At 38.0% G+C, this 14,437-nt stretch overlaps 1 protein-coding gene across 1 annotated transcript; it reads right to left on the minus strand.

The window, feature by feature from the left end:
• Positions 1-4,252: 4,252 nt before the first annotated feature.
• On the minus strand, positions 4,253-14,156 carry LOC123988459 (cytochrome P450 6a2-like). The gene is made up of 5 exons (XM_046288650.1): positions 13,821-14,156; positions 7,311-7,839; positions 6,599-6,820; positions 5,256-5,507; positions 4,253-4,604 (listed from the first exon to the last, which is right to left on the minus strand). The coding sequence occupies exons 1-5, from the start codon at positions 14,154-14,156 to the stop codon at positions 4,435-4,437; spliced, it is 1,509 nt and encodes a 502-aa protein (XP_046144606.1). The 3' UTR covers positions 4,253-4,434.
• Between the last annotated feature and the right edge of the window lie 281 nt (positions 14,157-14,437).

Raw genomic sequence — 14,437 nt, forward strand, 5'->3', positions numbered from 1 at the left:
AAAACTGATTTTTTTTAATGGAATTTATATGGGGCACCCTACAGATGCGGGAGCCGATATCGTTATAGTGTTAACGGCTAGTTAACATTTGACGACTACGGCTACTAAAGCGGAGACGATTATATTAATTAGGTCTGTGTAAATAAAATTTTATGTATTATGCCGAAAATTTTTAATTATTATCTCGGAAACTAAGGCTAATGAGGATATCGCTTTATATTTAGATCTGTTTACGCCCTCGCCTCTGTTTCTTCAAATTTCGTGTCTATCAACCACTAGAGACATTTAGATCTAAAGCCGAAACTTTGAGATGTCTTTAATTTCATATATTTATTTCATTATGTTCTATTGTATTTTAAATTACATTCGTTGCTTTTTATTTTTAAATACATGTAGAGATGAAATATACAATAAATTCGACAGGTGGGACAAATTTTAGGAGACCATTCTGGGGGTTAAAATATGACGAAAATCAAGAATGACAAAATAACGTTCGCAGCATTATTGCATAATTATAAACAAAGATTCGCGTCGGAAGCGCCTAAAACTGGCAATCCGCACAGCACCGACGATTGAACGTCGTCTTAGTAGGGGCGTGTACAGTCATAGCCAACAGTGATTGAGTACTAGAAGCTCAACGCTCTGCTTCTCTGTGCTGCAATATTGTAACATGGCGTGCTGCTGACTATAACAGCTGAATTATAATGGTCGACAAGTTCGTATTAATTTCAGTGAGTACAGTGTGCGTTATAACACTTCTTCCAAGATTAAAAAAGGATTTAATACTGAGCAACGAGTTGTCAGCACTTTATATCATATTGTAATAAGAAAGAACATTATACCACGTGGTAAGCGCTTACATTACATTACGTTACATTATATTGACGTGGGCGCGCCTGCCCAAGATGGCGTTTTAGGGGAGCTCCTCTCCTATATCGCCCAGTGGTAATCTCGAGTATTCAATGACTGTTGTCTATGGCTGTACATGCTCCTACTAATACGATGTTCAATCGTCGGTGCTATGCAGATTGCCGGTTTTAGGCGTTACATTCTTTCAACGTTTATAAAATAATTTTGAGTACAGTTGAATGTTTCACCGTCCCCAAAATCGGGCAATATATACAGGGTGTTCGACAACAGGTGGGCAATATTTTAAGGGGTGGTTCTAGGGATCAAAATAAGACGAAAATCAAGAATAACGAAATAGCGTTTACGGCTTTGTTTTCCAGTTATTAGTGTTTAAAAATTCGAATAATAAGTGCCAGAAACCTGCAATCCGCTCAGCGCCGACGACCGAACGTCAGGTCAACAGGGGTCGGTACAGTCATAACCAAGAATCGTTGAATAGTAGAAACTTACCTCGTGCTATTCTGTTTCTCGGTACTGCAGCATTCGGCTTCGATTCTTGGTTATGACTGTACCGACCCCTGCTGACCTGACGTTCGGTCATCAGCGCTGAGCGGATTGCAAGTTTCTGGCGCTCTTTACTCGAATTTTTAAACGTTAATAACTGGAAAATAAAGCCGTAAACGCTATTTTGTTATTCTTGATTTTCGTCTTATTTTGATCCCCGGAGTCACCCCTTAAAATATTGCCCACCTGTTGTCGACCACACTGTATATACAGTGTGATTCTCTCGGAGCGCAACACGATAGCCGCCCCGCACAATGGAACCCTGCTGTGTTTACGGGTAAAAAGACCCAGGGGCCATATCGCCGGACCCAAGACTGCTCTGTGTGTGTTTATGGCTGAGACGAAGACAAGAAACGGAATAGCAGGGGTTCCATTGTGCGGCACGGCTATTGTGTTGCGCTCCGAGAGAATCACCCTGTATATATTCTGAAAGGTCTCGACGTGTCCTGCCGAATAAGTCTAGTCTCAGGTTGCGCAAACTGAAAAAATTAACCTAATCTAACCTAACCTAATTAAATCGAGAAAGGAAATGGGATTGAGCTTAGGAAAAAGTTTGTATTTTTTTTTGCGCCTCGTGGATTCGTACTCCCGGTCTCGCGTCGAAAAGCGAGTGCCTTAACCTATACGCCATTCAACCGCTATTATAAATAGGAACTTTAAACTTCCTTTTAAGTAAAAAATACAAAAATTCAACTTTTTTATTATTCGTTTGCGCAACCTGGGACTAGGCATATTCGATAGGACCCGTCGAGATCTATCAGGGGACATATCCTGATTTTGGTTTTATGGGCGGTCAAAAATTAACTTTAGGCATTCGATTTGTAGGAGTATTCTTCTCTTGGTTATGTTATATTACAAGAAATGTATATATAACATTTGTCTGAAAGAGTTAGGTCATTCATACATTTCCTAAGTCAAGTGTGCAGTGTGCAGTATCGTATTTTATACTTTGTCTGTAACGTACATAATATAGCTATCGTAGCATACGTGTGTCATTTAGGTGTATGAGAAAAATGACGTAGCATAGCATGCCGTTAGTTGAATGCGATAACTGGTCCGGCCTAATTTTCGATGAAGCGTTGACTGTTTTACCGACGTGGAATTCGGAGTTCGGCCTTCACGCTCGCATCACCTGAGCCATTTTCTGCTCTATTAAAATCTCTATTTTTAACTAACGGCCATACGACTTACAAGGGACATTACCTAATCGACACACGCCGATTTTGATGCCCTTTGAGTATGATATAGAACTCAAAAAAATATTTGACACGTATTTTTTTTATCGGCAATCGTCCATGCTGACGGGGTGAAAATAGCCCTCAAAGTTGGGGTTGCAAAACGTATTTTCTTGAATATCTCAGGAACTATTAGGTGTAGGCGAAAAATACAAAATGGAATTTGTGTGTTTTTGAACAATAAATTTTTCTATGTAGCCACCTTTTTGATAAATTTATTTGTTTAAAAAATATATTGAAAAATAATCTATTTTTTTCATTTTTTTCACCCCTTCAGCATGGACGATTGCCGATAAAAAAAAATACGTATCAAATATTTTTTTCAGTTCTATATCATACTCAAAGGGCATCAAAATCGGCGTGTGTCGATTGGGTAATGTCCCTTGTTAGGACTACTACCGGTTCTCGTGAGCGACTGGTTTTTAAGCCCGACGAGGCACTTTTTTTCACCAAACGCCGCAAAAAGATGGTATGGACAGTACCTGTTTAAGTCCTAGAAAATAAGCGAGAGGAATGTTAATCCAAATATATGTGATATGACGGAAGTGAGTGCAAACGAAATGCCAAACATCCAAAGAAGTCATAATGTTAGGTTTTTTTTTACTCATATTTTTATACCGTGTACACCATGACATGTATCTTGCATAAATAAAAATACTGTTTATAAAAAAAAAAAAAAAACTACCGGTTCTCGTCCGATCACCGAAGTCAAGCTAAGGTCGGCGCGGATAGTACTTGGATGGGTGACCGCTTGGGAACTCCGCGTGCTGTTAGTTCTTTTTTTTTTCTTGAATTAAAACAAAAATTGACAGCCGTAGTCGATCAAACTCTCTTCCATTTAATTTTAAATATTTTAATTATACAAATTTTCGAATACAGATGGATTACAGTGTATACGATAGTTTGCTCTCCGTATGTGCGGTTCGAAACTTCGAAGTTTCACCAGTGCAGTGATTACAGATCCAACAAGACTAGATATCCCTTTGTGTTCAAGTGGTTTTAAATTTGTGCCTTGATAACGAACACCATCTGCTCTACTTTAGTATAAGAATGTGAAGTACATTGCACTGCAACAGTCTAACGCACGTTGATGGTAATAGTAGATTGCTTCGTATCAAAGACTACACCTCATTACTCATTGCGCAGTCAGTGTCCCGAGCTCAGCCTTGCCGTATTACAGCACTAAGAGGAGCAGCAAGGGAAGGGTGATTGAGCCCTTCTCTCGACAGTTGACATGTCGGCTTCACTACCAAAATCGGTGGTGCCATCAGGGCACGTTTGTTGCGTAATTCGCGCAAAACCAAAGAACAATTGCAAAATATCAACGTTTTACGAAATATTGATCTCCTATCTTCCCTTCAGAGGATCGTATTTCATTTTCCGTCATACTTGAGCTACGTTCTGACATCTTTGAATGTCACTGTAAGGAAATTGTTAAACAAATTGTTCTTTAAATCCATTTTTAAATACATCTACTTTATATTTAAAATGTTTAAATAAACTATACGCTCGTCTCTTGATTTACGCAAATTATCGATTTTTTTGGATAATTTGGAAAGACATCCACGTAAATGGTCTATTAATATAAAAAAATACTGTAGAAAAACTTTAAAAAATTTATTTATTTGCCTTTCCGTCATGTAGGTTAAATTAACCATCTAGTATACAAGAGATAGCTCAACACTAAGCAACAAATATACATTCATTCTATATTGTTTTTTACATCCATAATGTGTAATGACTTACGAAAAATATTTTCAATTTAAAGTATTTCAAATAAGTTACATTAACTTTGTACTTTTGTGAACTTCAAGTATATCCCTTTTTTTGGTGTTAATAAAAACGCAGCTGGATCAAATTCGTAAGGAATGCTTGTCTTTTCACAAACGTCCACTTTGTAATTCCGTAGAATTGCAATAAGGCCAATTTTGGTTTGATAAATTGCGAAACGTGCACCTGTAAATAACATGTTATTTTTATCTTAGATTGAATCCAAGATTTTCAGTCTTTTAGATACGAGTTGGCTAATAAATAAGTAATTAAGGTGAGAGGCGAAAGAACTTACATTAAACTCATATGCACACATCAACACCACACTGCACACCCTCAACCCCCTTCCTCACACGAAAAGAGATGTGAAGTACGATCATGCAATCTTCACTTGGTCTACCCTTAATAATGCTAACACTAGCGGGACTATATCTTTGATAGCTCATAACTTAGACAATTTTCATTAGAAAAAGGTCGCAATAGGGGTTTGAAAAAGTCTCGCAGTCGCCTTTAACACTGTATGACCAAAAATGGGGTGTTTCATTTTAAAAAATCATGCTGGCCTTGACGTGATCTTTTCCCCTTCTCTCAAGATCAAACGGATAAAACCTTCTGATAGCATTTTTAAAACTTAAACTTTTGTCTGATTCATTAACAAAAAAATGATTCGTTTCTAAGATATTTCACCTTTCCGGGACTTTTGACGGACTTTATATAATTAATTATTTGAATAGATAAAAACTTTCATTTCTGTTTTTATTTAAAGTGGTTGACTGTCGAAAAAAGATTCTACGATTCTATAATTTCTAATAGTAATAAAAAATTTTTTCAACTTACCAATGCAATTTCTTGGTCCATCACCGAATGGTAAATAGTGCATGGGATGTCGAGCTGCAACAGCGTCTTCATTGAACCTTTCCGGATCGAAAGAATCAGGATTTGGATAAATATCAGAATTTCGTTGCAAGGCAAACACTGGGATCCAGATTGTTGTACCCTTTGGTATTGAAACCTTAGTGCCATCAAAAGTGTAGTTTGATATTGCATTTCGAAATAGTAATGATCCAGGTGGGTACATTCTTAACGTTTCTACACGGATAAATTTTTATTTAAGCATTAATATCAGGGATACTCAGAGAGTAGTAATCCGGGTACGGGCGCCCGCATAAATATTTGCACACGTGCACTGTTACGGGCTCGAGGTACTTCCGCTCGTGACGAGATGGCACGAGCGATCATTCTAACGCCTAGAATCTAGGGCGAGGGGATGCCAGTGACTACAGATCTCGGCTCGATTGATTTCCAGCACTGTCCTACGATCACAAGATGTCTCGCGAGACGGCACCGCGATAACAGGGGTAGTACGCACACGCCGACTGACACCTTAGTTTTATACGAGTCTAAATAGTATATGTGACCGCTTCGACAAATACCAAAATTGCGCGAGTCATATTTCCTGCAACTGGGTTAGTGAAGGGGTGGGTTCTACTTAATTCGACCAATTAAATCCACATATCATCCAAGTGCCATCTCGTCACGAGTTCATAGTTCCTTTCGTCGTAAGCCTCGTACTCACTTGAGCATTTTTGCCCGAACGAACGCTTCCGACGCACGATTGCTCTAGTGAGTATGTGGCTTTAGGCGACAATCGTTTGAGAGTGGATAGGCTGCTTCAGCGTTACATATGTACTGCCGAGAGATGGAAAGTACATTACCGGAACGGAACAGGGGCAAAGGGAGCATTTCGCACGTTCCGCCCTGTCCCCACGTTTGATCCTCGCGTTCAAAGTTCGCCACAACGCTGACTTCGTACCATCCCGCTTTGTCGCCAAGTCTTATTTTCTTCTTTGTCAGGCGACGCGATTAGTGTGTGATCACATCGGCCAATAGCGGGTGATAATCTAGAATGCATGTGCGTGAGGCGTGATGTACCAACTCCAACCAATCGTACCCGAATTCCTTTCCCTAATGTACTTTCCATCTTCCAACAGTACACTCCAAATCGCCATTATCGATCGCCTAGCGGAGACAACGATGCCCGCAATAAAGCCGATGGCATTCAAGCGCCCGTGTATTTAACTTGTTTAAGCGTCCCTGATTTATACCATAACTGAATATACGTAGTTAAAAAACTATTACAAACTGTTATTTTTTATATTTTGTAAAACTTTCATACCTACCTTTAAATACTTTATCTAAATATTCCATTTCTTTTACAGTCTCGTATTTCAACTCTCCTTTGTCTTTAGAGCAGTACTCCATTATTTCTTCTCGTAGTTTATTTTGTATATCTTGATTTACGGCTAATTCATAAAGAGCATTGCTAATCGTCGTCGATGAGGTTTCGAAACCCGCGAGGAAGAACACGAATGCTTGCGCAGTCAGTAAAGAGTCCGTCAATTCTACAAAACGTTATTAATATTAGATGTATCCATGACATACCGTTTGGGTCTCGATTTACTCAGACTGCACTGTTCAAAAGTTATGATCGGGCATGGCTAACTTCTTTTCCGCCAAAAACATACGATCTCCGCTATTAGTCAGTTAACTGACAAAGTGCTGAATACTTCTCGCGGGAGCAATCCGTGTGGACGTGCAGTTACCGTGATCGTACCTAGCGGTTGCGATCGTTGGGGACGGAATATTTTTTTTGCTAATGTGAACTATGTTGATTGAATACGCAAGGCACAAATAAGTTATGATTATTATTCCTGTACGTTAAATTAAATAATACAAGAAAGTTATTTTCGAACATATATGCTTCCTTAGTCCACACAGACAGCTTTCGGTAGACGCTTATGTCCATAACACTCAAAGGGTTAATAATAATTAATCAACGAAATTGAATTTCATATAATTAATAATCAAAATTTTATATTATTTCATACTTACCGATATTGTTCAGTTTCTCTGGATGCGCTTTAAGTTCCATAAGCATGTTGATGAAATCTGGTCTAACGATGTCATTCTCTTGCCTGTATTTTATAGTGTCTGTAACAGCTTTGGTGAAAAATGAGGAGAATCTTCTTTCGGGTATTATATCACCAAGCAAATCGTACAGCTTAGGGAAGAAGTGTCTCATTCTATTTCGAAAGATGTTTTCGAAAGACGATGCATCGAAGACGTCTCTACCCTTTTGACGGAATTCGCATCTCTCGTCTGCTAGTGCATTCATTTCAATTCCGAAAGCACAACTACCAATCACGTCAGTCATGAATCTTGCTGTTAATTCTCGACATTCCAAAGGCTTTCCTTTTTCAACCTCTTTAGCCAAATATTTTTCCAAATGTTGCGAGCATTCGACTATGAGATAGAACATTTCTTTCAGTTTCCCAGATGTAAATATAGGGGAGAGCCTCGCTCTCAATGGTCGCCATCTTTCTGCTTCTAAGTTGAAGAGATGTGTTGAGAGTGGCTCTGCCTGTAAACATTCAGTGAAGAAAATTGTATTATGTTAAATTCATTATGGTATATTTAATCCTTCTACAGCTCTGAATGATAGAGTATTTGAAACAAAGAATCAAATTAATTTTAGAAATTATTTTCTTGAATATATTAGGTTGGATAATTTGAAATAATGATGTTTTTATGTGTATTGAAATGCTATTTAAAATATTCATTTCCAGTTGCAGATTTGTGTTTTGTATTTTTTTGTATGAAAGGGGTAAATGTAAATTTACAAGGAGAGGGTCCCAAGTGTGACGCTAACTTATTAATGAGCCTTTGTACAATGATAGAGCTTGAAAAACGGAAGCTAATGATACCCGGCTTTGTGCGTAGACGGTTATTAGTTTATGTGATATTTAATGTTAAAGTTATTACCCTGCTTATGGTCGGAAGTTGGGTCCTGATAGGTGGATATGTTTGGCGCGAGTTCAAATCCCGTTGGACAGATTTTTTCAACATGTTACAATATTTCACTTTTTCCTTTCTATTTTTAATAAATGTATTTTCTTGCAACCATAATTGATTAAAAAATATTTTTGAACAATTTTTTCTATTTTTAAACAACGTTATCTAATTGTTGCTTTTGCATATAAATTGTAAATGAATCGGGATGGTAGTTTTTATAAAAAAATGCGAAACCTTAAAATTATTCTTTCTTATTACAAATTATTTCGCACTATTTTCGGTACTAGAATATCACGTCGCTGTTTCAAAATACATATGTAGTATAGTACAAAGTAGCATAGATTTTCCAAGGTAAAGTGGAACTATAGCGATGGTACGTGCTATCCCTTCTATTTTCGTCATAGTGGTGCGCGTGCGCGTATCCTCTCCTTCGATCGCTGGATCGACACTCTGGTCTCCAACGACGAGTGGAACGGATGCTTTCGCACACGGCTCTCCTCCCGGAGAAAACCGTTTTTAGATTGCAATCCAGCAAATCGTGACTGGGGTCGAGCTCGGGCATTTCCGTTTCATCTTGCGGTAGCCTTCCATCTTGGGACTCAGCACCCTGGAAGGATCGCTCCAAACAGACACGGCAAAACGCAGTTTTGCCTGTGCCTTGGCAATTTTCACATTGCAGTTTGGAGGACCGTGATCTCGCTCTTGGCAGCCTTAAATTCTTCCTTGAGTACGCCTTGTACGATAGGAAGAACGTTGACGGATTCCGGCAAATCCACGGTTATCGGTTACTCTTGAATTCACGTATTTCGATCTGCAAAGGAGTCGAGAGTCGGCACTAAAGGCTGGTTCAGACACGGCTAGTAGTTTAGTCGAGTGGCGAGTAGTTTAGTGTATGGGCACTAGAGTTTAGTCGAATAGTTTAGTAAAACGGTTTAGTCGAGTCGATCCGTTTCATTGGATTTTGCTGGTCGAGTAGGCTTCCCCCACCACTAACTAGGCTTGCCCCACCACTAACTAGCCTTCGGGACAGACCTGTCCGGACGCATTTCTTTAGTCAAGGGATATATCTTGAACTCTTGATTTTCAAAGCTCAACTGTACTAGTCCGGACACTTTTCTATGCACTAAACGGTTTAGTAGTAAGTAGCTACTCCCCACTCGACTAAATTACTAGCCGTGTCTGAACCAGCCTTTAGTGCGCGACTTTCTCATCCTTTGATTGTGACTGAAATCGTGAAGCTAGTGCCCCCGTCGATCTGAGATTCGCAGGTGAAAACCTCGCTGAACCGGAAGTATCCTTGGATTCCACTAGCTCGACATTCTGCGATTTGAGAGGCGCGTAAAGTCAATATTTCGCATTATGGTTAGCAAATTCAAGCGTTCTTTTAGCCTACGCGTTCCGCGACCACGCAACCTTCGTGCGTTGCGTATCAGTGTCAGGCCCTCCAAGCTCCACTCTTGTGAATTTGATGCAAATTTTAACTCACCCCCGGACTTTCAGGCGGCGCTGATGTCACTTTCCTACATGCATAGCTTGTATCACTGATTTTAACACACAACTAAAGATATCGTGACGTCATGTTCCCGCGAAATTTGTCGCCGCGTTTTTCAATTGTTTCAAAATTTAAAGAGACAAAAGAAATATGGCGCACATGGTTGCACATGGTGGCAGCGTAGGTGACTGAATTTCCCGGTTCGTGAATTCCATTATTATAATTATTACTATTATTATTACTATTGATATTATTATTATTGAAAAAGATATTTTTTAAAGTTTTTTCTAGGTTTTCAGGTTTTTCAATAACTTCTGCTAATGAGATGCAGCAACCGGAGGAGAAGATAGAAATTAAGTAAGTACAGAATTTTTTAAAATTGTTACTGAAAACATAACTGTTCACATTGCTATTTTAGTAATATATTAAATTTTAATTATTAAAATGTATCTTTATGGAAAGAGGAAGAAAATATGCATCATCAGAGGGTGTATTAACGAAAAGAGCGGGATGTTCTCCTTCCCCTAAGAGAGAAAGGATAAGAAGAGGGTGGCACAGTGGGTGGAAATATGTGACAACCCAAAGTCAATGCTTCCACCTTAAAACTGAAATTCCGGGTGATCTGTAGTATCTACTTTAAAGAAAAATACTTCATGAGGGAAAGATTAACAACATCAGCAGTTCCAACACTGAACTTACTTGGTAATAACTTTTATGTATACTTTTTATAGCATATGTAAATAATTGTTAATGGAAATATTTATTACAGTGTCAGAGGTTACCTCTATTAAAATAGAGCAATAAGACAGCTGGATGCAAATGAAAAGAAGAAAAAGAAGAAAATTGTAAGTATTCAGTTTACATATACAATATATGCATAAAACCATTAACATGGTATTAATACACTAAGTATGCATAATAATACTTCTTGCATGAAGTGTATGTATAATATTATATAATTTTGCTCTTATAGTTAAACCTGACTGCACCAGGGGAGTGGAGAACATGATTTTCGATTGTATATTATTATTGTTATATACATATATATTTATTATATTTTAGTAAAAATTTAATATATTTCCATTACTGCACATATATTGTTGTAATTTTTTCCTTTCCTTTATTTTTATTTTTCAAAGTCTTGAATAAGTAAGACCATGCACACGTGTATAGGGACCATGTGCTTGTGTGTGTACCTCACCGATAACAGTTATATGTGTTTGGAAGTCCGGGGGTGAACTAATTTTAGTTGCAGCATTAAATACGGGAGTTTGGAGGGCCTGATCAGTGTGTAAGCGCGAAGGTAGCCGCAGATGCGCGTGGCCCCCTCCCAAGCGTTCCTAACGCGTGAGCGAATTCGCGGCATTAGTAATCGAGGCGATAAAGGTAAAGGACCGCCGGCGAATCGTCAAAGATAAGGGCGAAGGATAGCTCTGTCGCGGTAAAGACGAATTTTGTTTGTTTAATTAAAGTGGTGGCATTGTGTGCCGAAATAAAGAAGTTAATTGTGTTCAATTTATCACTTATAGACTCTTATTCATTTTATTGCCTAACACGTGGTTGAACGTTCCAGAAAGTCTGTTCTTACAAGTGTATGTTTCCTAAGCAAACTGAGCGAACAATAACTCATCCTTGGTGAAAGACGTTTGAACCGTCTCCACGCCAAGTAGTTTAGGCCGAAGGCTGGTCCGCCGGCACCAGCGACCGACGGAATTCTGTAACCGTCGTGTGTATATTTCTTTTCGCATTCCGATCAGAGTCACAATATTGCGTTCTAGTCCTTTGCGTTGTCCCTCTTATATCTTCGTATATTTTCATATATATTCTTATATTATATTATATTCCATTATAATTATTTCACGGTTCGTAAAGTGCGTTATTCAACCAGTCATTTTTCCGTATAAAAAAAGATTGAGTTTTTTGGGTCGCGTTAAAGTCGCTCGAATGATTGATATATTTTCTTTTGCGTTTTTATTTTTGTATTACGTTTCCGATTCGCGCGTGTATGCGATCTGCGTGCCTTGTATCAAATCATCGACGATCAATCTAGTCAAGTCCATCGTATATCATATCGTGTCATAAGCGCGTCTATCGAACATCTAGTAGATGTGAATTGCGTTCCGTTAATTGTTAAACGCATAAATTGCCACTAGATCTGCGGTGCTTCCACTATTCTGTGATAGGCTCTCTTGCCATACTTCAACTACCTGATTTTGAATAAATCAATATTTTGTTACACAGCAAATTTACGTCTCATTACTGACTTCACCGTTTCTTCTGCCTTCACGAACGCCCAGCGAACGCAAACCACTCCTTGAGATTCGTGGAGGAAATCTTACGCTTTTTCTACTCGCGTCATATTCGTCTTTTTAAAAGAAAGTATCGTTTCAATACGTAGGTATACGTAGAATTCAATGTGGTAGTAACAATAGTTTTTCACGAATATCTCAGAAACTAAAGCTTTCCGTTAATTATGCATAATGAAAAAGTTGTTCAGAATCATACCCCCGACAACATATTAAAAGGTCATTGAAATCGTCTAATCTTGAGATTAAAAACTTCCCGTATTTTGCAATAACAATGCAAAAATGAAAAATTTTTTTTTAATGGGACCAATCGGAAAACATACCCTACAAGATGCAAAAGGTTTCGTTCCGATTGGTCCATCCATTCCAGAGTAATCGGTGAACACACGTAGAAAAAAAAAGAATAACATACTGATCGAATTGAGTAAACTTCCTTTTCGAAGTCGGTTAAAAACTGCTACGGTCATGGAGAGATCGTTCTACCCTTTGAATAAGTCGTCTACCGGGGCGACGACGATTCGGATTGCGCTCTTGATACAAACGCGGAGCGGCACTCAATTTATCCTAGCATACTCCGAGTGCGAGAAACATATCCGTATACTCACCACTCAAATAAGCTGCCATATTGAGAAACTGTTAGATACTGAACAATCATACCGATGATAAGACAGTAAGAACAACAAACTGTCAACCGAGGTCATTACTATGTTTCTAGATTGTGAGGGGGGCCCCCTCCCTTAATCAGCACGATACCCATCCTGTGTCTCCTTACATCCGTTCCGCGAATGCCTCGTAGGCATAAAGAGATCATCTAACCGTGCGACAGGAAGACGCAGCGAGAAATAAAGCAGTTATCATACAGACTCCGTCGGGTGTGGTTTTATTTTAAAATACCTTCCTTCTCGCCGTCACAAGATACACATAAGATTCAAAACAAAAGTGTACAGCGAGATGCACGAAGTCGACATGTACACTCAGTCCCATCGAAGTTGTCGCAGTGAAGTTGGCTACACATTCACTAACACATTCACGCCGCGTCGTCGGCATCTCGTCCATCGGCTCACCGACACGGCGTGAATGTGTTAGTGCGCCAACTTCGATTGGACTCAGTGTGCATACCATGTGCACACGTACCGAGTAAATTTTCGACTCCGATTTTCTCGAAAACGCAAACCCGGAGGAAAAAATGTTATTCTTTTTTTTGACTCATTTTTGCCTGTAGAATCATCTCCTAATCGGTTGACCATGAGTCGCGGGACACCCTGTATAAATAATTGTGTCCAGTACTTCATAGTAAACTTAACGTCAATTATTGTATTTCTGATTAATATTTTCAATAATAATTTAATTTAGTTATCATTGCTACTTCAATACTAATCTTCTAACTTAGAGTTATCACTATCAATTAACAGAAATTTTAAAACACTATTATATTTTAACGAAACTATTTTAATATATACCTATATCTGTCCTACAACATTTCAGAGTAATTCTACGTGCAAAAATAATGGTTTTGTATAAAAACAAAAATTACAAGATCAATACTTTTACACGAGATAATTTGTAATTAATAGATAATTGTCCGTTAAAATTACGTAAAGGTATTGAACTTAGCTTATGCAAGTATACAGAAATATAGTAGAAAAGTAAAAATAAAATCAATTATGCAGGTAGCTCTAATAATTTGATCACTTGCTGTACTTTAGTATTATAATAATGAATCAATTATTATAAATTACAATTTATACATACCTTCTCATGAACAAGAGCTCCTCGATCTGCAAAGTTTGAGAAATCTCTAATGAGAACGTGTTTGATAAGCTCTGGATCATTCAATATAAGACTTGGTTTCTTCATTAAATAAAACCCGATCATTGATTCATTTTTATATTGATCGTACGTGGTATGTACATAATGACTTATGGATATGTTAGCAAACAGTAAATCCTTAGTGTTTCCAAAGAATGGTATCGGCATTGGCCCAGCTACTCCACGTTTTTTCCAAAAATCAAAGTTTGATACAACATAATAGTAGAATGCAATAAGTATCACTGCGATAGAGAGTAGAATTTCGAAGTAGCTCGCCATTTTGCAAAGTTTAGAAGGGGGTACTCTAGAAAGTGGAATCAATAGCTGCAGCCCCCCTCCTCAAGTCCCCTTAACCTGGCGTTGTAGTGGATTATTTCTAATTAACAATTGTCCATTACAATTATGTAACATAATAATTCAAACATAAAATAACATAACAAACGTAATAATTCAAATAATAGAGATTTAATAAATAATTATTAATAATAAGATTTCTAATAAGTAATTTGATTATTCACTGTAAATATTTAAATAATTTTAAAAAATGTGAAATTTTTACA

Source organism: Osmia bicornis, chromosome 14 (genome assembly GCF_907164935.1).
Source record: "Osmia bicornis bicornis chromosome 14, iOsmBic2.1, whole genome shotgun sequence".
Taxonomy (NCBI): Eukaryota; Metazoa; Arthropoda; class Insecta; order Hymenoptera; family Megachilidae; genus Osmia; species Osmia bicornis.

Coding starts and splice junctions, on each gene's coding strand:
- LOC123988459 (XM_046288650.1), bottom strand. CDS start 14,156: ATGGCGAGCTACTTCGAAATTCTACTCTCTATCGCAGTGATACTTATT. Junction 7,840..13,820: donor GAGCTCTTGTTCATGAGAAG/GTATGTATAAAT, acceptor GAATGTTTACAG/GCAGAGCCACTCTCAACACA. Junction 6,821..7,310: donor AGAGAAACTGAACAATATCG/GTAAGTATGAAA, acceptor AACGTTTTGTAG/AATTGACGGACTCTTTACTG.